This window comes from Vombatus ursinus, unplaced genomic scaffold (assembly GCF_900497805.2).
Source record: "Vombatus ursinus unplaced genomic scaffold, bare-nosed wombat genome assembly UNPS02014810.1, whole genome shotgun sequence".
NCBI lineage: Eukaryota > Metazoa > Chordata > Mammalia > Diprotodontia > Vombatidae > Vombatus > Vombatus ursinus.
Genome location: NW_020954588.1, coordinates 40992265 through 41016397, shown reverse-complemented (window position 1 = coordinate 41016397; position 24133 = coordinate 40992265). Strand labels below are relative to the sequence as shown.

At 38.1% G+C, this 24133-nt stretch overlaps 1 protein-coding gene across 1 annotated transcript in view; it reads left to right on the top strand.

The window, feature by feature from the left end:
- Positions 1–24133, top strand: part of IQCJ (IQ motif containing J) — a 155774-nt gene that overhangs the window by 71576 nt on the left and 60065 nt on the right. Inside the window, exon 5 of the mRNA XM_027875785.1 lies at positions 9544–9694. Within this exon, the coding sequence (XP_027731586.1) occupies positions 9544–9694 (151 nt within the window). The remainder of the gene's footprint in view (positions 1–9543; positions 9695–24133) is intronic.

The window sequence follows — 24133 nt, the reverse complement described above, 5'->3', positions numbered from 1 at the left end:
GTTTGTGGGAAAGCCAGGAGGCCAGTGTCACTGGATTGAAGAATACAATACATGTTGGAGAGTACAGTATAAGAAGACTGGAAAGGTAAGAGGAGGACAGGTTAGAAAAGGGTTCAAATGTCAGGCAGAACATTTTGTTTTTGATCCCAGAGGCAATAGGCAGCCACTGAAGTTTATTGGGGGGGGGTGTCACATGATCAGACCTGTGATTTAGGAAAATCACTTTGGTGACTGAATGGAGGATGGGCTAGAGTAGGGAGAGATTTGGGGAAGGCAGACCCATCAGCAGCTATTGCAATAGTCCAGTGGTGAGGTGATGAAGTTCTGTACCAGGGTGGGGGGTAGGGTCAGAGGCGAGAAGGTGGTGTATAGGAGAAATGCTGTGAAGGTGAAATTAACAGATCTTAGCAGGAGATTGGACACGGGGGTGGTGAGAGATATTGAGAAGTACAAATGACTCCAGTGTCTGTCAATATTATCATTATTATTATTATTATATCTTCACCCAATTATGATTATAATTCTACACAATTAGAAAAGCCACTTGAGATGCACTCCTATGTCTGTAGCACCCACACAGGCTACCCTATAACTTCCATAGCATATTTCCCTCCAAAGGAGGGAAGGGAGGTACCTTTGTCAGATGGAATGGAGTGATAATTATGAACCTAATAACTGAGAGAAGGGTTTTATTGATTGGCTGATTGGACTCCAGGAGAAAGGGCTAAGTCTCAGCTGGTCAGGGCTGTAACAACATGGGGATATTGGAGGATGTCTGAACCCCATGTACCCCGTGTTTGGTAGAGTCCATCTTGACTTTATGCTCCTTGTTATTATTAAGTACTGCATCTAGCCCTGCTAGGATGGCTTTACTCTACATAGGAAATATTCTCAAGGAGTAGATAATATCAACATTACTGGAGAGAAGTTCCATTTCCTTCTCTGTTAACAGAAGTTAAAAATTTTGCCCCTACAGTAATAATTTCCTTCACATTTCATATATAGCCTGTCTGCACAGTTGAAGGTCAGTTCTAGTATAAGAGAGTGCTGAGATATCAGGTGAAAAAAAGTTAGTAGAAAACTGACTTCAGTCCCCCTTGTGGCATGATGGGAAGAATATCCATTTTAGAATGAAATGACAACTGGGTTCAAATCCCAACTAGGAGACTGATTTGCTGTCATTATGGGGCAAATCACTTCACTTGCCAAAATCTCACTTTCCTCATCTGCAAAATGGGGTTGTAATACCTTTCTCACTGGGATATTGTAGAGATAAAATGAGATCATATTTGTAAGGTTCTTTGCAAATCTGTCAAGTTGTATAGAAATGCCAGATGCTTTTATTATGAGATGCAGGCCCCCAAGCAAGTCACTAAACTTCTCTGACCTCTATTTACTCATCTATAAAATGGGAATAATAATATTTGCAAAACATGATAAAAATCTCAGATACTGTTATTACCAGCTATAGGTCCCACACAAGACACTAAGCCTTTCTAACCATCAGTTTCCTCAACTATAAAGTACAGCTATAATAAATAACATGTGCAGACACACATATAGACATGCATGCATGAGTGTGTGTATGTGAGTATATGCACATTATATATATATAATATACTTTAAATATATATGTAAATATGTACATATACTTTAAAGTTTTTTAAATGCATGCTATTATTATCCCCATTTTACAGTTGAGGAAACTGAGGCTATGAGAGATTAAGTGACTCATCCAGGGTCACACAGCTAGTAAATTTGTGAGGCAGGATTTGAACTCAGGCTCTCCTGACTCCAAGTTCACCAGTCAATCCAACTCACTACTGAGCTACCCCTGGATAAGCTGGGAATGATACACACCACCATGGGTATTTGTGAGGATCAAATGAGATAATGTATGCTTTGTCCATGCTAAAGTGCTACACAAGTATTAGCCTTCATTATTTTCATAATCATCATTAATATCTCTATCAGCATCAGCATCACTGTTACTTGTTTTGATTGAACTGGTCCATTGTTGGCTATGGATATCGCCACTGCTGTAGAGTACTGGGTCATTAGTTTTTAGATCTTTTAACTTGTTTCCTAGATATTAAATGTGTTCTTTTTCTATCTCCCAACTAAAAGTCCTGACGTCTGATTTCTGGAATTTTATCTTCTGGCTGTTTCTAGTCAAATTTTCCATCACCAAATGTAAGTCTTCTTGAAACAGTGAAGACTCCTTTTGTGTATGTATTGGACAGCATGGTCATTGAAGACCCTTCCAACTCTTAAATTCTGTGATTCCAAACTGTCTTTATAATAGTATGTGAAGTTATATGTACAGTATATAGAAGTATATCAAGGAGTTCTGGTTTTGCTCAGGATAAAGAAGTGGAACCCTCTCTTGCAAAGGAGAGAACATTCCATCTATGCCTCAGTAAATAAGTCTTAGGGAGTCGGCTGAAGTACAGGGAGCTTAGCTAAGTAGGTAGCAAAGTGATATAATGGATAGAGCACTGAGCCTAGAGTCACGAAGACCTGAATTCAAATCTAGCATCAGATACTTACTAGCTGTGTGACCTTGCGCAAGTCACTTAACCTCTGTCTGCCTCAGTTTCCTCAAATGTGAAGTGGAAATTATAATAACATTTATGTCCCAGGGTGGTTGTGAAGATCAAATGTGATGATATTTCTTAAGTGTTTAGCACAGTGGCTGGCACATAATAAGCACTATCTAAATGCTAGCTATAATCATTATTATTATCATCATTAACATTTTGCTCAGTCACACAACTGATTAAGTGTCAAAGGTAAGAAATGAACTGAGCTCTTCTTTTCTCTAAGTCCAGAATTCTTCTCATTATTCTAGGTCACAACTCTTGTTTTTATAATAACGGGACGGAATATGGGAAGGTCGAAAGGGAACTTTACTTTGAGGAACACTCATATTTCTTCCATTCATCTGATCAAAGAATACTTTGTGTTCTATAAAAGACAATATATAACCTCCCACTTAATTTCACAAAAAAATACTGAATAGGCCAATGAGACCCTAGTTTTGGAAGGAAATTTAGCGCTCCAGGTCCAACCTTCCTCTCAATGTAGGGGTTTTCTCTATGATGTAGGATGATCAATTCAGAGCTATAAAGGGACCCCAGAGGTCATCTGATTATATCTCCTCATTCTACAGACGAGGGGTCAGTTTAGAACTTGTATCTAGCAGCTTATGCTCACTGAAGGAGAAACAAACTTGAACTTAAGGAAGCTGAGTAAGGTCAAAGGCTGAGCTTGAAATGCTCATGAACAATAATGACTTTCTGGTCTTCTATAACACCTTGGAAGTTCAGGAACCAGAAAAAGGTGTTTTTTTCTTATTTCCCTATTTATTATCCTTTTCTATAAACTTGATGTTCAAGTTTGTTGACCCATGTTAGCAAAACAATGCATTTTACCCAATTAATAGATGTTTAAATTTATTTCTTAGATTATGAATTCATTGTTGTAAATATCTCCAAGTCCATCCTGGATATCTCTAGTGATGTTATCTCTGCTCCATTTGGGCCGTAACTTCCACATGTTTTCCACATGAAAATGGGTCTACTCCCCTGGGTCCCCGTAGACTCTGATAGGCCAGCTTTGGCCTCATCTCACTTGGTTCCAAGTCTCCCCTTCCTAGACATTTCTCTCCAGACATTTCTCTTCTCTTCTTGTGACTCCTTACTCACCCCTTTCAAGATCCATTTTGTGTGTGTTTTCCCCCATTAGAGGGTAAGTTTTTTTTGAGGGTAGGAACTGTCTTGCTTGTCTTCATTTGTTTGTGGAGCTTCTTTTTACAGTGAAGAAGGTGGATGGTAGGGGTTAATCCTGAGCTGGGGTTTGACAAAGCACGAAGGGGTGCTAAGACAAAGGGCCATGGGGTTCAAGGATGAAATGATCAACTGTCAAATCTAGACTGAAGAGAAAAATTGAGGTCAGAGAAGACTGGGAAAATAGCCTAGCTAGACTAGAGGTCAGTGGAAGCATTATAAATAATGATAGGAAGAGTGAGATAGAAAGAAGGAACAATAGGAAATTATTCCATAGAAGGAAATTTCAGAGTTCAGGGTCACTGTTATGATCTGAGCAACCCTGTGGGGGCTAAGCTAGAATGGAGTACATAAACAATGGGAGTTAGGGAGAGTTTTGAAATGGGAAGTCAGGACGCTTGTGAGGACATCAACATGAATACTGAAGTCACTGATTATGAGGGCGGGGTGGTGGTAGGGAGGAAGGTGGCAAGTTAAAAAGAAGAAACCTCAAAAAAGTTCACATAACAAACTTGAACCCCAAGCTCCTGAAATATTATTAACTCCTTGCTGACAGAGCCAAGTACTATAAATAATCTTTTTTTTAATCTTCCAATAGGGTCTAGGAAAGTACTAGCCACTCAGTAGCCCCTCAACAAAAGCTCAGGTACTGATTTATTGGAAAACAAAGATCTTTAATGAAGCATGCAGAAGATCAAAATCAGCACAGATTCTCATTTACTTTCCTAAAAGAATGGAACTCTATAGTAAACCATGAGGGTAGGTGTTAACATCTTATGTTGCAGTCACTAGGGATTCAATGACGTGATCATGGATATAGAGTCAGAAGAAACCACAAAGGCCAGTTGATTCAACCTCCTCAGTTTCCAGATAAGGAAACTGAGGTCCAGAGAAGGGAAGTGACTTTCCAACATTACATAGTTGTCACTGACCTAGGATGAGAAAGTGTAGAGCTTTACTATTATTTAGTGACCCCCAACAAATATTCATTAAAGTAGTTGGATTTTTCAGACATTCAAATAGAAAGCCTTAGCTTGTAAGTTTAAAAGGTTTTTCCTATTATTCCTTACCTAATTTTTGGTTTAGAGATACAGGAACAACCATAAACAAAATGAAAGCATCTGAATCTTTTCTGAAAGGCCTGCAGCATTGCAGACTAAAAAATGTTTTGTCCCTTATTGTCTGTGTGACCCTAGACAAGTCAAAATCTCTCAGGCAACTTTGACTCCCTTACCTGATGAAACATGATATACACCTCCAGATGGAGGAGAGTGGAACTCTGAGTGCCTATTGAAGTATGTTTTTTGCCTTTATTTTTTTCTTGCCCCCCCAAACATGGCTAATGTAGAAATGGGTTCTACATGACTTCAGATTATAATGAGTGTTGTGTTTCTTGCCTTTTCAATGGATAGGGGAGGAGTGGAAAGGGGCAGAATTTGGGGAGACATTCCTTCCCATGTTCCAGATCTCTGTGAATTCTTCTCCATGTCTCCATTTAATACAAATGTTTTCCCCCTTGATACATCATATGGCAACTTTTTTTGCATCTCGCTAATGAGAAGAAGCATCATAAAGAATAGAAAGCACACTGGCCTCAGAGCTAAAGGACTTGAAGTCAAATTCTGCCTCTGTTATTTTATCTTAATTAGGCTCTCATTCCTACATGGCATTCCCTTTTTTCTTCCCTAATTAACTATTATATCACCCAACAATAGTTATGAGAGTAAGAAGCTGGGTTCAAATGTAAGCCCTGCCACTTACTACCTATGTGACGCTGGGCAAACCAATGATTCTATAGGCCTCAATTTTCTCATCTACAAAATGAGGAGGTTGAATTAGATCTCTTTTATTTGGCTCTTCTTGTCTACACCAGCCTCTCATCTAATCCTGCCTCTTCTAGGAGACTGCAATTTCTTTCTATCTTCTAATCTTTAATTTCTCCTTATCTATTGGCATCTTTTCTTATTACTAGTAATTTGAAACATTCTTCATATGGCTATTGATAGCTTGAATTTCTTCTTTTGAGAACTGCCCATTCGTAATTGTTGGCTACTTATCATTTATAGAGTAGAACTTGTTCTTATATGATTTTACCAATTCTCCATATATCTTGGATTTTGGATCTTTGTAAGAGAAATTTGCTGCAAATATTTTCCTAGTTAACTGTTTCTCTTCTCATTCTAACTTATAACTGAACTCTTACTTGTCAAATCTAATGACTTTTTCTCAATCCTCATCCTTTTTTAATCTCTCTAGAATATTTGATACTGTTGCCTGGCCCGTAGTTAGCACTTACTAAATGCTTGTTAATAGATTAACCATCATCTTCTGGATATATTTTCCTCTCTGGGCTTTTAAAATGCTGCTCTTTCCTGGTTGTCCTCTTACCTTTATGATTGTGGCTTTTCAATCTGCTTTCCTGGACTGTCATTCTTGTCCCATATCCATGAATGTGTGTGTGTGTGTGTGTGTGTGTGTCTGTGTGTGTGTCTGTGTGTACTCAAGGGCTCAGCCCTAGGACCTCCTCTCTCTTCCCCTAAACTTTCTCTCTTGGCAGTCTCATCAGCTCCCAGAAGTTTAGCAGTGTTCTCTGCAGATGTCTCCCAAATCTTCATATTACATCCCGCGTTCTCTCCTGACTTCTAATTCTCTATCTCCAAATGCCTGTTGGACATCTTTGCCTAGAAATTCCACAGGCATCTCACATTTAATATAGCTCAAACACAACTCACTTTCTTCTTCCTTTTAACCCTTTCCTCTTCCTAACTTCCTTATCTCTATGAGTGTACCACCATTGTTAGTCAGTTAGATTTACAGCATTGAAGCTCTTCGATGCCTTGCTTACCCCTTCCCTTTCCCCCATGCCCAATTAGCTGCCAAATCTTGTTCATTCTAATTCTACCTCATCTCTGATTTCCATCACTTTCTTTCCATTAACAAAGGTGCCACCCTTATTCAGGCCCTCATCACCACTTACTCTGACTGTTGCCATAGCCTTCTGCTTGGTCTTCCTGACCCCAGGGTTTTCTCTCTCCAATCTAATCGATCAGTAAACATTTGTTAAGCACCTACTACATGCCAGACTTCCTCCATACAGCTTTCAGTCGACATTTGTTTGACAAAGGTTTGATCATATATCCTGCTCAAGCATTTTCACTGACTCCCTGTTTCTTCTGATATAAAATTGTCTTTTTTAGGCATTTAGAACACTTCCCAGCAAATCTCCAATCTTTCTTCCACATTTATTTCACCTTAATCCTCCCTCAAATACTTTACATTTCAGACAACCTGGCACACTTTCTCTTGCTTGTACACAAAATTTCATTTCTTGCTTTCATGACTTTGCTCAGGCTAAAACTTTAGGCCTAAATTGTTCTCCTACAACTCTCTCATTTTACAAATGAGTGAACTAAGTCCCAGTAAGGGAAAGCAATTTTTTAAAATAATATTTTATTTTCCCTAGTTACATGTAAAGACAATTTTTAGCATTCATTTAAAAATATTTTGAGTTCAAAATTTTTCCTTTCCCTCCCTGAGACAATAAGCAATTTGATATAGACTATACACATTAAATCATGTAAAACATATTACACTATTAGTCAAGCTGTAAAAGAAGACACAGACCCGAAGGAAAAAAGAAACCATGAAAAAACATGGAAAGTGAAAAATAGTGTGCTTTGATCTGCATTCAGACGCCATCAGCTCTTTCTCTGGAGGCAGATGGTGTTTTTTCATCAAGAGTCCTTTGGAATTATCTTGGATCATTGTATTGCTGAGAATGGTTAAGCCTTTGACAATTGATCATTGTACAGTATTGCTGTTAGTGTGTGCAATGTTCTCCTGATTCTGCCCACTTTGCATCAGTTCATACAAGTCTTTCCAGGTTTTTCTGAAATCTGCCTGCTCATCATTTTTGTAGCACAGTAATATTCCATTACAATCATGTACCACAAATTGTTCAGCCATTCCCCAATTGAGGAGCATCAAGAGAAGGTAATTTTCCCAAGGTCACAGGTCTAGAAGGCAGTGGAGCCTCAACTAAAACCTAGGTATTCCAATTCCTAGTTCCATGGTCTTTCCATTATATTTTGCTGGTTCTAGTCAACTTAACCAACATTTAGTAAGCACCTACTGCAAATGATACACTGTTTTAGGTACCTCTACACCTCAAGAAGTTTACAGTCCAATAGGGAAATATGATACAGAGGTAATTATAATATGTTATCAAGGCATCATTGTTCTAGAGCTTAGAAGCCATTTAGACCAACTTAACTCAGAAGGGTAAAATAAATTGTCCAAACTCACATGGGTGGGAAATAACAGAGGCAGAATTTGACTTCAAAGCCCTGAATGCCAAGGCCAGTATGCCTTCTACTCTCTATGATGCTTCTTCTCATTAGTGAGATGTAAAAACCAATTGCCATATAATGTCTCCAAGGGAAAAATGTTTATATTAGATGGAGGGCACTGGGAAGGATTTATAGATATTTAGGAGTATGGGAGGGTGGTTCATCTCTCAAAGTAGCTCAACAAACCATGTTGTAAGCATCTACTCTGTAAACAACCCATGAGCATGTTCAGTTTGGTATTATTCCCAGTGTGACAAATCATAACTGAAAACTATCATTTCACAGGAGCTTATAAGCATTTTCACTGAGAAATGAAATAGAATCTTAATAAATATCATTAAAACACTTCCATCCATTCAAATAGCAATCTGTAAGGTAATCTTTTTGTCATCTAGATGATTGAAAGAGTTTGAATTGACCCAGCTAGTTAATCAAAACAGTGTAAGCAGTTTGCCATAGAAACAACCAATTATACAGCATGGATGGGTCTCTCTATACATACATTAAACTATTAGCATTTCTCCCCGCCCCCCATTCATTCAACAATACTTTGAGCACTTACTTTGTATGAGGCATTGTACTGCATCCTCAGGTTGATTTAAAAATTAATAAGATCCTATCCATGGTCTTATGAAACTTAGAGTCTAGTAGGTCAGATGAGAATCACAGAATCTCAGAAATTCAAAGTTGGGACGAACATCAGTATTATATATTCCCACCCCCATTTCTGAACAAGAATCCCCCAACAATTTGCCTTCCAACTGTACACCCAGGATTTACCTGAAGACTTCCAATGAGGGAGAACTCATTATCATCTGAGTGAGCCACTTGTACATCAAAACATAAAATGCAAATTAAAAACAAAGTGGCATGTGCTAAGTGCAATTCTTCCTTTAAAAGAATGGGCTTTTAACATCTATAACATTATTTTATCCCTAAACATGTAGTCTCATGTATAATAGGCAGCTAGGTGGCATGTTGGATAGAGCACTAAACATGAAGTCAGGAAGATCTGATATCAAATCCTTCTGCAGACACTATCTGGGTCATGGACCAGTCGTTTTACCTCTTTTAGCCTCATTTTCCACATCTATAAAAACAGAGATAAGAACATAATATAAATTATGATGATGATGATGTATGAAAGTTACAAAAACAAACCACATTTATGTCCACTGATGAGTTTGACCCTTGACTGATTAACTTTTGCACCAAATTGAGATAGTTTAAGCTTATTTGACCAATCATCAAATAAATCAAAACATTAGGGCAACTGTGGCACAGTTAGGACTAGTGGCTTTAGAACCTTCTTCTCTCCAAAGCCAATGCTCTATGAGCTTTGATGTTTTTCTGAAGTATTGGGCTATGATCATCCCCTAACTCTCTGTGTTTGCTTCTGGTTCTAGCATCCAGAGAGCATGGAGGGAATATCTCCAACGTCAGGATCTGTCCCACCAGGATCACCTGGAGAAGCGGAGTCCATCTCCCCCTTCTGTCTCCTCCGATAAGATGAGCAGCTCTATCAGCATGAACACCTTTTCAGATGGCAGCACACCTGTGAGTCATCTAGTTCTTTTTTGTCTTTGATATACACAAGCAATGCTCAGAGCTTTGAAGCCATGAGAGAAATTTCCTAAAGAGATCTAAAGATTTGGTTTGATTGTGAATATAAGGGCTTGTGGGAGGTGATTTATTTTTGGCATCTCTAGTGTATTCAACTAGAGATTTAATTTATAAACTTGAAGAGATTTTTAGGAAGAAAATATTTTACATTTGAAAGGTATCTAAAATGTGCCATGAGGGAAACTGAGCTTTCCCTACATTCACCTTAGTTGGAGGTTTTCTTATTCATGGTCAGAATATTCATGGTATCTTGGGCTGGTGAGATTTTATGAAGGCAACATTATAGTACAACTGTTTGGTTTCTCCTTGTGCTGCAGAGAGATTTTGGGTATGAGATGGCTTTTTGCGTTTTGTCTCCATTATACCATATATATATGCATATATTCACATATATACATATATACACTCTATAAACAATTTGAGAGGAAATGATTATCTGTGTCATTTATAGTGCAGAGTTATGTGAATTTAAAATTTCTAGTAGAAAATGGTTGTGAGTAGGTTGGTTTACTTCATTTGATTGGTATTTTTTTTAAAAGAAGCACTTGGGAGAGAAATGAAATTGTTATCCACAGGTATTAAAAAAAAACTTCCATTGCTGCTGACCTTCATAGCATCATTTGTTCAGTCATAAGTGATTTTGCAACATTTGGAACATGGTATGCATTTAGGGAGAAAGTTAATGCAATGTCGTCTTATTTGAGATGTTTTGAAAATGATTTATTTGTATTTATTTTAATAAACAGCTTTTATCGCACCATGAATTTTAAAGAGGAGACAATGAAAGGAACTCATAGTCAGGCAAATAATAGTGAAGAAAGATTTATTCTGGGCTGACACTAGAAATGGTTTTAGTAGGCGTGGTTTCATTCTGGCAAGTGTTTTCATTTGGTTGCTGCGAGCAGATGAAATGCCACTAGAGGTCTCTCTTCTACCATGTAGAAAAGCATTGGGGTTTGCCATTCTTATTGTTAATCCATGATTTGGGAGTGAAAAATTATATGGAAAGCTGGCCATTTCGATTGCCTTCACAGTGGATGCTATTAGAATCATTTTTGTAAGATTATATTTGAACTCTATCAATGCAAGGTCAGAAATCACTTCTCCTGTGTGGTTTAGGGGCTTGGTTTCATTGATTCTGCACCTACCTTTGCTAGCTATTTTTATCGACCTCAATTGCTGGAACATTTCAGTATTTCTTTACCATAGACAGCTGAGACCATGAGATAGCTAATGGTTTTTGGGTTGTTTTAATTGTGTTCAAAATTTTGTTTGGATGAAATACTGAAAGACTTAGAGACATCGTTTTGTTTCTGCTGCTTATTTCAAATGTTGTGTGTTTATCTTTAAATATTTCAAGAGTGGGTGAATATTATTGTGTTAACCTCAGCCTCATTTGTAGTTCATTACTTTATAGCTCTTGGATATTTCTTCTCTTAAAGTTCCAGACAGATTTTTAAGTTCTAGCCTCACACAGAAGTCCTTTATCACTTGAAAAGAAGTCTTGTCTCTGGTTCCAGTTGAGATGAAGCCACTAGAACTGAGTGTGCCATTATAGGAGAAGTTGTACCTTGAGGGTCATCCTTTCATCCCACCATAATCAGCTCTTCTCTCTATACTGTAAAGGGAAGGGTCATTTTAATTTTTGATGGAAGCTAGCCCACATAAGATCAGCTTGGGAGAATTTAGAATCTATTTTGATATAAAACATTGCAAATATAGTCTGTTATAAAAGGAAAACAGACTATTTTAAAATATATGGATGGTGACTGACATTATAAAGAATCACTTGTATTCCTAGGTTGCATTGATGTTTTCAATACTCTATTGATTGATTAAATTATACCAACTATCTGAATGAAAGAAAATCTAGTTATCATATGGAAACGTCCAAGTATCCATATATGTGTCTGTAACAGGGGCAAAATACCCAGACAACTGATTCTTTTCAATTTTCAATCCAGCCATTTTTTACCTTATGTCAAAGCAGTTTCTGCACAAGTCTGTCAGTTTAGGCTGTAGTTACTCACAGGGTGGCAGACTGATGCCAACTGTAACCATTATAATTGCAAAATTCAATCCTACTAATCAATACATGTCAACTGACAGGCCCAGCCCCACACAGCTTCTGTAATCTTGATCAGTAAACAAAGAGTTCCCAGAGAGGGATCAAAAAAGAAGATAAGGTCTCTTGGTCAAGCTGCCAAATAAACTTTATGGGACATTGTCATCCCCAAAGTGATCCAAGTCTGGACAAAAAAATGTGGTTCTGCCTTGTGATGAGGAGGCCATAGGCTTTAGGGATCATGAGAAGTCAATTCAGTGAGCATTTATTAAGTATTTAGCATATGACAGTCACTCTGCCAAGTGCTGGAGATAACAAAGACAAAATAATATATAGTCTCTGCCCTCTAGAAACTTATATGCTATGACTCTGTAGATCTGAAGGGACATAAGCCTGGTAAAAATGCTTAATTTCCCTATGGCAGCCAAATAATTCCTGCTAGATATGTGAAGCAGCATGGTACAGCAGAAGGAACACTCACTCTGGAGTCAGAGTAATGAGTTCAAAATCTGCCTCTGATACATATCTATGTGACCTTGGACAACTTACCCCGAGCCTCAGCCTCATCACCTGTAAAATGAGGGTGTTGAACTAGATGGTCTCTAAGTCCCTTCCAATTCCATTACCTCTGACTCCAAGATAGAGGGGTAGACAATTGAGTAAGCCTGGGGCTCTGAGCATGAAATCCTCAGTCTGAATTCAGCACCTTAGTTCCCAAGGAGCTGTCCTTTGTACTTGACTTTGTCTTTCTGTAGTTCTCAGCACACCTGACTCCTCTTTATCTGAGTAAAGCAGTCTTTGCTTGTTTTGAACCCTAACCTTCTGACTTGATGCTCAGTCTCTGATAAAAACTGCCTGACCTCAATTCCATGCCTGACTAAAACAATCTCTCTGTGCCAGCTGCCTGCCTTGATTATATGGAACCCAATTTTGAATACTATCTGTGACTCCTTCATTGTCCAACCGTGCTCTGGACAGACAACTGGGTTTATTTAGCTGAGTCTTTAATATTACTGATGTTGGAGTGATGGATACTTCTGCATGTTACAACAACTCAGAAATCTATATTTATCAGTTTGGTCATTGTGGTTCATGGAAATAAGCAGAAAGAGCATGAGACTTGGGCTGTGTCTTGAGTTTCAATATACTCCCCCATAGCTGTAGCATCCAAAAACAAACCAGGATATAACCACAGGAGGGGTAATAAGGCAATCTATTTCTGTGACAATTTCACAATTGGTGGGTTATAAACAGTGGATAAAATGATTGGGAAAAAACCCTTGTTTGAGCTTATAGATTGCCACCTCAATGCTCTTTGATTAAAACCTCAATCCTCAGTTGCTCAGGGCCAAATTAAAGAGCAACAGGAGGGAAGATAATATTAAATTATATTAGCAATTTGCATATTAAGTAACCTCATACCATAATATATCATGTGGCAATAGAAAATTTCTGTTTCAGCAAAAAGTCATTTTGAACAGTAACAGTTTCATGGTTAGAAAATGGATCAGTGGTAATGGAAGAGGGAAAAGAGTCACACGTTAGTTCTTTTACTCTGCAAAATTAAGGAAATTCATGGTTAATTCAATAGTTGAAGTTGCTTTTGCACTTTTAAAACTATCCTATTTCTCATAATTGCCCAATTTTATTGTCACACAATGGCAGAATCACACTTTAGTTGAATATATAAATGGCTTGTAAGGTAAATGTAGCCATAGAATCATCCACTCAAAGCATTGGAAAGGATTTTAGAGGTCATCTAGTCCCACCCATACCTGAAACAGGAATTCCCTGCCAAGAGAGCCTGTTTCACTTTTGGGTAGTTTTCCTGACAAAATAACAGAATCATCCTTGATATTAGTAATAATTCATTGATACTGCTGAAGTTTTTGGAAATTCTTTCAAGGCAAAATATGCTGTCCCTCTGTAATCTGCTCCCATTGCCTTCTGGAGGAGTAAATATTTTGTAAGAGTTTCGCTGATATCTTTTGCTTTATTGTTTCTTAAATTTCTTCCAGTATGCTTCCTCTCCTACTCCCAGTAAGGCATCCATTAAACAAAGAATATGTTTTAAAGAAAAAAAGGAAAAGAAGCAGATCAAAATCTGCAAAACCAATCACTATATCAAAAAGTCTGAAGATATGTGTATATATACACATATATGTGTGCATTTATATATGCCTATACGTACATGTGTACATATATGTAAATGTATTTATATAGTTATGTGTGTGCATGCATGCACACATACATGTGTATGTATACACATACACCGCTCACATTGGTGAGGCAGTAGGGAGAGGTGTCTTCTTTGGGACTGTGGCTGTTCTTTGAAATTTTCCAAATTTGTTTTTGATTTGTTGTGATTGTTATTTCTTTTTACATTGCTGTAGTCATTAAGTATATTGTTTTCTCAACTCTGCTCACTTCCTACTGCATTAGATCATGTCAATCTTTCTGTGCTTCTTTGTATTCATCATATTCAGTGTTTCTTACAGCACAGTAATGTTCCATCACATTCATCTGTCACAATTTGTTTAGCCATTCCCCAATGAATAAGCATTTACTTTGTTTCCAATTCTTTACTATAGAAAAAATGTTTGCTATAAATATTTTGGTATATATAGACTCTTATCAGCAACTGGAGGAGTAAATATTTACTGAACAGACACAGCATGCTGGGTGCTATGGAAAGTGTATGAGGACTGAAACTCAGAAGAAGTGTTCCAGTCTGAACTCTGCCACTAATTCACTGTGTGTGACCCAGGGGCAGTCTTTATCTTGCCTTAGTGTACTTATCTGTAAATTGATAGGTGTGGATCACATTTTTGCCACCTACTAACCAGACAACTTTGGATAAGGCACTCCACTTCAGTGGATTCCCCTATGACCACCTGCAAAATATGGCTAGAGGGGGCATCATGGTATAGTTGGAGAAATGCTGGATTTGGAGTTTGAGAACCTGGGTTCCAATACTGTTTCTACTACTCATGATCTGGGTGACCTTGAATAAATCACTAAAACCACTCTGGAAATTAGTTTCTTCATCTTTATAATGATGGGAATTGGAATTAATTATCTGTAACATTCCTTCCAGCTCTGAATATATGGTCCTATGATTCTGTGATCCTGTGACATCATCTCTGTGGTGTCTTCATTATCTGAGGTTCTGCAATGGCATGCATTTAAAAAAGACAAAACTCAGTCAATAGTTTATATTCTACTAAATGACTAGGAAATTAAGTATACTGGAGCTTTGCTGAAACACTGTTCTCAGAGCTTATGTCATAAAACTATAATAATAATGATAATAATAATTAATGTTAATACTAAGTATTTCTATAGGGCTTTAGGGTTTGCAAATTGCTTTTTGTATGCTATCTCATTTAATCTTCACAATAACTCTGCGAGGGAGGTGCTATTTTTAATTCCACTTTACAAGCGAGACAATTGAGGCACAGAGAGTTTCATTGACTTGCCCAGGCTCATGAAATTGAAGTATCTGAGAAGGGATTTGAATTCAGGTCTTCCTGACTACAAGTCCAGGGCTATAAATATTTGCCACCAAGTTGCTATGAGGCCATGTTTATCAATAAGCACTCACTGAGCACCTATTATGTGTCAGGCATTGTACTAGGTGCTAGGTATAAAACTATGAGAAAATCAAGTATTGATTTAGTATTTTCTATTTGATTCCATTCTGTAATTGATTCTATTCTGTAACTGCCTGAGCCATGTTTCTTTGTCTTTGTCTTTGTTAAGTTCAGAAGTTCATGAGTCCAGAACTTCAATTTTCTTCTCCAAGTTGTTTCCCTATAAATCACTTTAATTGAAAGAACAATATTATTTCTGTACCACTAGCTGCCCTTGTACAATTAGAAGAAATATCTTATCCTTGGGCCTAGAATATCATCCACACTTACTGATTCCAGGGAAATGCTGCAAAGTGATCCTCAAACGAGGGTCTATAACAGAAACACTTCTCTGTATTTAATTTAAGGAGCCAGTGATTTATCCAACTCCAAGCCCTGCAATAAGGACATGACAGTAGGTATAATCTGTCTGAGTACAAATGCTGAGAATGTGCTAGCAATACTCTAGAAAAATATGAGTCCTCCCTGGAACATCTTTCTCGGATAAAGAAGTGGTTAAGAAGCAGTTGGATGGTAGGGAGACTGGTCTGTTATCTCTGCAACTCTGGCTGTCCTTCAAGAAAGTCTGGTCTGGTATTGCCGTGACACAAACTAGCCATGCAGGTGAACCACCACTGTTTCCCAGCAACGAGGCAGAAGGAGGGGTTGTTGCTAGCCTTGCATTCCAGTCTCCTATCCAATCCTATTGTTTTCCTTCATCTATGATACTTCATACTTCGTAGCAAATCACATTTTTTTTTCCATCTGTGATTATTCCTGGTCTGTGTTCGCTGTACTTCCTTAAACTACCAATAAGTTAGCAAGTCTTATTTCATGGTCTTTTGGCTGACTGGAGAGCTGAGAAATCCATTTTGTTGGTAATTGCTAGTCTTACCAATAAAGTGAATGTGCTCAGAACTTTGTTTATCTTAATTTCAATTGTGACAGCTACAAGGAATGCAACTATCTTTATGCTCAATCGTATATTCTTATAATCTTTAGGGGGAAGCACAAACTGTCTATAGAAAAAATCCAAAATACCCACAAGGTGATTATGGAGTGATATCACTAGCAGTTGAGTGGAAGGACAATCATAGAAAGTATCATGGAGAAAGTTATATTTGAGTTACATTTTGAAGGAATAGAGGTGTTCTCTGAAGTGTTGATGAGTGAATGCCAAATATGGAGAATGACCAGTGCAAAGACACAAAAGTGAGAAATGGAGTGCTATATGTGAGGAACAGGGATGACTATTTGGGACATTTATACATGAGATAGTGTGAGATAGCCTCCTCTGAGCTGATACTTCTCACCTTAAATTCCTAGCTTTCCAGGGCCATGTTTTACTGAGGTCCCAGTGTATATTTCTACAGTATTGATTTGTTGAGTGGAAGTATCTGCTGAGGTCAGATCCATCAAGGTATTTTACAAGTACAATTTGGCTCAGTGCCTTTTTCTCCTTTCCCCCCTTCCTGGAATGCCCCTCCCACTCTGTCTCTGCTAACCCTACACATCCTCATAGTCCCTTTCTACTTCAACAACCTATGATTCTGGAATTCTTGTCATCCAAAATTATTCTTTTAACAAACTTAATGGATTAACAAACTCTCCAGCTATTTCTCTCATGGCTTCCATGGCTTAAAAATGTGCTTAAAGTTGAGCTTTGGGAGGGCTTGATTTTGGAGAAGCTGCTAACATTGAACAGGTGCCATATTCAGGAGAATTGGCTGGGTTTACAGCCCATCTTTTGACTGCTGACTCATCCATCTGTGGTGACAAATTCTCCCGCACACGCTCAGAGCCTATTGATCGTACACGTATGGATTCAAAGACCTTCAGATTAACCACTTCTTTATCTGAGAAAGATGTTCCAGGGAAGACCCATATTTTTCCAGAGTACTGCTAGCACATTCTCAGCATTTGTACTCAGACAGAGTATACCTACTGTCATGTCCTTATTGCAGGGCTTGGAGTTGAATAAATCACTGGCTCCTTAAATTAAATACAGAGAAGTGTTTTTGTTATAGACCCTCATTTGAGGATCACTTTGCAGCATTTCCCTAGAGTCAGTAAATGTGGGTGATATTCTAAGCCCAAGGAGAAAGTAGGAGGGAGTACAGTGTGAGGGCATGCCCAGTTTCCTGAAGAAAAATGTCTATGGTCAGTGATGTGGTGCTAAAGTTTGCCATTTACAGTTGGATTCAAAGCCTGTTGGATCAAATCACCACCATGTCACCTTTGTCTTTGGATGGGAACTCTTGTGGCCAAAGTGCTGTTCAAAGAGGAGGTATTCAGTAAATAGTGGTGGGTGTCTTTCACGTTTTTGAAAAACCAAACCGCTAACTCCCAGCAAGGAACTTCTCTGACAATGCAGAGCAGCACATGCTCAGTGTTGCATAGTATCATGAACCCTTTTGGACAGCTTGTGAAACCCACGGACTTATCTCTTAGAATAATGTTTTTAAATGCATACAATAAGTTGGATACAAAGCAAGCAAATTATATTGCAAAAGAATCATTGAAGTATTTTTACAAAGCAAGTCTAGAAATCCCAGTTTAAGAACCTTTGTAGAGAGGTGCCACAGGGCATTGAGAGATGAGTTGCACAGTCAGGATGTGGAAGACAGGACTTGAACCCAGGTCTTCCTAACTCCTAGGCCAGCTCAGGATCCACCACACCATTCTGCTTTCACCTCACGATTAGTAGGTGCATCATACATGTTCATTGAATGGTACAGTTAAAGTTGACCTTCAATGTTTGCAAGAATGAAAAAAAAAATGCAACTGGGGCATGTTCTCTTAGATGTTGTGGCTATGTAAAAGAAATCCTAATAATGAGGGTTTAGATTTCCCCGGTGGTGGCTCAAAAAGGAAAATAGCATAAATTCTATGGTGGAAAATGAATTTCCTATATAATTTTTTGTAATGATGAAATGTCCAAAGTCATTTTGGGAAGAGGGAATGAGTAAATTAGAGTTGCCTGATATTTGCTCTCATCACTTTACTTATTGAGTTTTCAGTATTAACTATAAACAGACATTCACCTTTGAAAGAAGTAAACATATACATAGGGGTGAACTGCCTCTAGGTGTTGTGATGTCTTAGTCTCAGTGACTTAGGCCAGCAGACTGGATCCATTTCCTGAGATTGGAATAGACACAGTTTTCCTCCTTATTCTCACACTTTATAACAGATGTCAGAATTAAAAAGATAAAGATAATAGTTTAAATATATGATCATGGGAACCAGTTTTTAAGAACTACTTTAGTTTGAAATAATTGGAAAAACATCAGTTGCTCATGGGTAGGCTGAGCTAATATAATAAGAACTATGTTAGTTTGGGAGACAGTGTGCCATAGTGGTTAAAGAGTCAGCCTTGAATCAAAAAGGCCCAGGTTCAAGTTCGATGCCTGACACAAGTTGGCTCTGTGAGCCTGGAAGCTCAAGGAAGGTCTCTAAGGCTATGAGTTGTGGAATAGGCCACAATCTGCATTGGTAGAAGACCTTTTTTCCCACTGGAAAGTCCTTACATCAATGAAATCACTGATCTGGACCAGAACAACAAAAACAAAATAACCCTACTTAGGTAGGATTTGTTATTTTTCTCACTGAAACTGAACTGTTATCATTTTTAATCAGTTGTTAATCGTACCTGTATGGGCAGCTAGGTGGCACAGTGGATAGAGTGTTGGGTTTGAAGTCAAGTAGACCTAAGTTCAAATCCGATTTCAGATACTTGTTATCTTTGTGGCCCTGGTAAGTCACTTAACTGTTTGCTTCAGTTTCCTCATCTGTCAAATGAGCTGGAGAAGGAAATGGCAAACCACTCCAGTATCTTTGCCAAGAAAACCCCAAATAGGGTCATGAAGAGTTGGACATGACTGAAAATGCCTGAACAACAATAATGATCTTATTTGCAAGATCATGAGATTTGAAGTTAAAAGAGATTCAAGAGCTGATCCTCATTCTACAAAGGAAGAAACAAAGGACCAGAGAAGAGGTGACTTGCCCATAGTAGTGACACAGGTTAGTAAGTGGCAGATGTAGGTTTTGAACTCAGGTCATCTGGCTCCAAATCCAGTCCTCTCTCCATGACCCCACAATGGCCCCTTACAGAACTTGAGATGAGGATTTTCCTTTATAACTCACCTTGTTTCTCTTGGTTATCTTCAAATCCTTTCTACCTTGTGGACATAGTTTTGGGGTTCAGTTGCTTCACTTGGTATCTAAGTTCCTCTGGGATTTATTCCTTTTTCTAGTGAGAGATACCTGACTACTTAAATGCTAATCCAAGGGCAGGTACTGGTCTGCCCTCTCCTCTTCTCTAGCTGCCTCAGCAGTTCCTGTAACTTTTCTTTAGGGAAAGGAACCACTTACCGTAAGGCTATCTATAATCAGAAGGTAGTAATTTTCCACTCTCTCTTAAAGAAGAGAGCTACCTTCCCTGCTCCCAGTAGATACTTACAGTGTTACTGGAATTAGCATTCTAAATATGGTTATAGCTAGATTAGAACACTTAGAAGGTCTAGCTCCCAGAGAAATGTTCTGCTCTACTGCCGGCCCATTGAAATACAATAGCATCTCTCCTATCAGCCAGCATTATCTTCAGGCACCTGAAATTTGTGGCAAGAATGTAGATAAAATACCTGACATTTATATATTACTTTAAGATTAATAAAGCACCTTACATATTATTTCTCATTTGGTCCTCACAGCCATAATTTGAAGAAGCTAAGTTACAGTTTCCCAATCCTAGATCACAAGGTGGGGGGCAGGGGAGGGGGAGATGGGCTGGCAATATTGGCTGCATAGTGTTATTTCACTTAAAAGATAACCCAGGTAGAACTGAAAATCAAAAATGTGACTATTGGATACAGGCAGGGAAGAATTCCATTGTTATTCTCATATTAAGGTAAAATTGGCATAATTGTCATATTTGAGTTATAAGTTTGGTTACAAATCATACTTCAATAGACAATTCTGGGAGAAAATGCAGCAGTTAAGAGACAGTATTTAGAACTCTTTTGTTTTATTTGCGAATACTTTATGACATTATTAGAATTACCACATAGTGGCCCACTGGAGAGTGCAGGAATTGCAATCAGGAAGATCTGATTTAGAATTCTGCCTCAGACCTTCTCTGGCTGTGTTACCCTGGTCAAGTCATTTAACTTCTCTGGGGTTAAGGGACTTGCCCTTCTTTGTAACATGGGGATGGTAATAATAGCACCTAACCTCTCAAAGTGGTCATGAGGCTCAAATTAGATAATCTGACCTGGTCCCAAGGCCTGCTGATCTCACCTTTGCAATGTCTCCTGAATAGGCCTCCTTCTCCTCTAACACTGCCATCACCCTGTCCAGGGCCTTGGCTCATGCCTAGATTAATACAATAGCTGTTGGAGGATCTGTCTGCTTCAAATCTCTCCCCACTTCAATCCATTTTCCATTCAGCCACTTAAAGTGATTTTCCTAAAGCACAAATCTGACCCTGTCACTCTGCTCCCCACTTCAATAAACTCCAGTGGCTCCCTGTTGCCTCCAGGTGCAAATACAGAGTGCTCTATTGGCATTCAAGACCTCCAAAACTTAGCCCCCTCTTACCTTTCCAAACTTCTTACACCTTAATCCCCTCACTCATTGATCCTGTGACACTGGCCTTCTGACTATTCTGTGAATAAGAACACTCCATCTTTTGGGGTCCCACCAGTCTCTCTGGCTGTCCCCCATGACTGGAATGCTCTCCCTCCTCCACTCTGAACACTGACCTTCCTAGCTTCTGCTAAGTCCAAACTAAAATCCCATTTCCTACAGGAAGCCTTCCCTAATCTGTCTTAAATCCAATCTCTTCCCTGTATTAATTATTTCCTATTTATCATATATAGTTTGCTTTGTATATATTTGTTCGCATGTTGTCACCCATTTATTATAAACTCCTTGGGGGCAAGGACTGTCTTTTGCCTCTTTTGGTATCCCCAGAACTTAGCACAATGCCAAGCACATAGTAGGCACTTAATAAATATTTATTGAGTTGAATTGAATATGTAAAGTGATTTGCAAACTTTAAATTGCTATATAATATCTATTATTATTATCATAAGACTCTATACATTTGTCTTCCCCTTAGAGTAAGTGAGGATCATAGGATTATATATCAGAGTTCATCTAGTCCATGAGTTCTTAACATGGGGTCAATGATCTTATTTTTTTAAATTGATAACTATATTTCAATATAATTGGCATCCTTTATAATTCTATGAAATTTATTTTATGCATTAAAATATCATTCTACGAAGAGGTTGGCTTCACCAGACTGTCAAAGGGCTTCAGGACAGAAAAAAGTGTTAAGAACTCCTATTCTAAACCAAGTGCCTCATTTTAACAGATGAGGAAACAAAAAACAGCTTTTCCATGAATTATCTTCCAAACCAACATTTATTAAGACCCCACTGTTTACAGAGCATTGTTCCTCATGCTGAAGAGGACACAAGTTTTAGAGAAGAAAGTCTGGCCACCGTGAGATTCCATCATTAACAGTTGTAATCCAGAGTATTGCATATAAATGCATTAGAGAGGAGCAAAACGGATTGTTGGGAAGATTCTGGGAAGAAATGAGTTAAGCTGGGCTTTAGAATTTCCTAAGCAACTAAAAAATGGCTGTATTTCTTTAACAACCAAAATTTGTCTGATTAGCTGAGTTTTTCTTTTTTTGTCCAGCTGGTTTAACAAGAGGGTAGATATACTTTGGTAATTTATTTGTAAATTGGTGTGCCATGAAATATTTACTGTAACAAACATTTATTATGCCTAGTATGTGCCAAGTGCTAGAGATACAGAGACAAAATCATAACAGCTCCTCTATTGATTATGTCAAGAAGAAAAGTTGGCCTCTTGGATTGATCTCATAGTTTTTATGCACATAAATATTAGAGATTTAAGTTAAATTTGGAATTGCATTCATGGCTTTCTCCATGTTTATATTTCTTTATCATAAGAAGGGAAAGGAACCAGAATTTGTTAAGCACCTACTCTATGTCACGTACTTCATAAATATTATCTCATTTGATCCTCCCAATAACCCTTTGAGGTAGGTGCTATTATAATTCCCATTTTATATTTGAGGAAACTGAGGCATATAGATGCTAAGTGACTAGCCCAGGGTCACACAAAATGAGAATTTCCTTAAATGAGAATATCACTGTGTTAATGATTTCTGTTTAAAGAAACTGAACAAATTAATTTAGAGATGGTCTTTATTTTAAGTCTGCGTTATTTAGTGAACATAAAAGGGTATGAGATATTTTATGTATTAGCAGGAGGGAATGCCAATTATAACCAGAAAATCCTGCATTCTAGAGTATGACTAAGTATCCTGGCTAGTTATAAATTACATGAAATGGAATCTTTTTACTTCTTAATCCACATGAATGATTCATTAAAGGCAATATCTACATGTAATATCTATTACCAATTACATACCCAGACTAATTAAAACCACATGAACTGAAGACTGAAGAATTTGTGATTTTCTAGACTAGAAAAATCTATGCATGGTAAGACACTTCCTGAAATTAAAAAGAAAACAAAACAGATCCTCATAAGCTTCTGCCTTAAACAGGCAGGGGTTTTTTTTTATTCCTTTAAGATATATTTGGTTAGATCCTAAATATAAATCCACTCATTTTTATCTTGTAATTTTCAGAGACCGTCAAAAAACTGTAACTGATTATAAAGAAAACATCTGGCAAAACCAAGAAGGTGTTTTAAAAGCACATTTTATTTCTTCCCACAGTTGTGGCAAGTGTTCTTCTTAAGTGGGTAAAGGAAACCCCCTTTTTAAATTGGAGCAACTGCGCATTAAAATTCCTTTCCTGAGCAGAATAAAAAGCTGCCTGTGGTTTGCACAGTGATTCTGATGGGTACGAGTATCAGTCTGATTTTCCCCTCAGAGTTAAGTGTGTTAGCAAAAGACCAAACCCTTTAGTTCCACTGGGTTTTCAAGGAAATCATTATGCCAAACACTTCACTAGAAAGGCTTCATCTCCGTACAGCAGCCACTGTGACCTGTTTTAGAGATGACATCATAGGGTGTCATGTGGCTCCTTAACAGTTCAGTCTCAGAAAGAGATAGTCTGGGAAAGCCACCAGTGCCTCATTCCTGCCCGTGCTAAGTCTCAACAAACAGAGGTAATGACAGCAATGGCAGGGGTACAGCAGCCCTAAGTCAGGAGAGTTTGTACATTGCAGCTATGGAATCCTAGGTCTCATTTTATTTATTTGAGAAGTAAAAGCATTTGACAGGATGAAAAGCAGTAGCAGCTTTGGAGTGAAGGGAGCCTGGCCTCTGCATTAGGATCAAGTAGTTGTCTGGAATCCTGGCTTCTCTGTTGCGTATGTTTCAGTCTGAAGAAAATTGCTGAAATTCAGCCTAAATCCAGCTTGCAAAGAGCTCACCACTTTTTCAGTTGGTGTTTGAAGATTTCTACTGTACAGTCTCACTTTGGGCTGCTTAAGAGCTGTGTTGGATAACCGAAGGGCAGCAGCACTTTCTTCATAGTGTGTGTTACAGATATTCTTCAGATAAGTTTACTTTCTAGAACAATACTTCATGGATTTCTCTCTTCTGCCATCCAAATAAACAACTCTTTCCTTTCAAATGGGCAAGAGTCACTCTCTTCA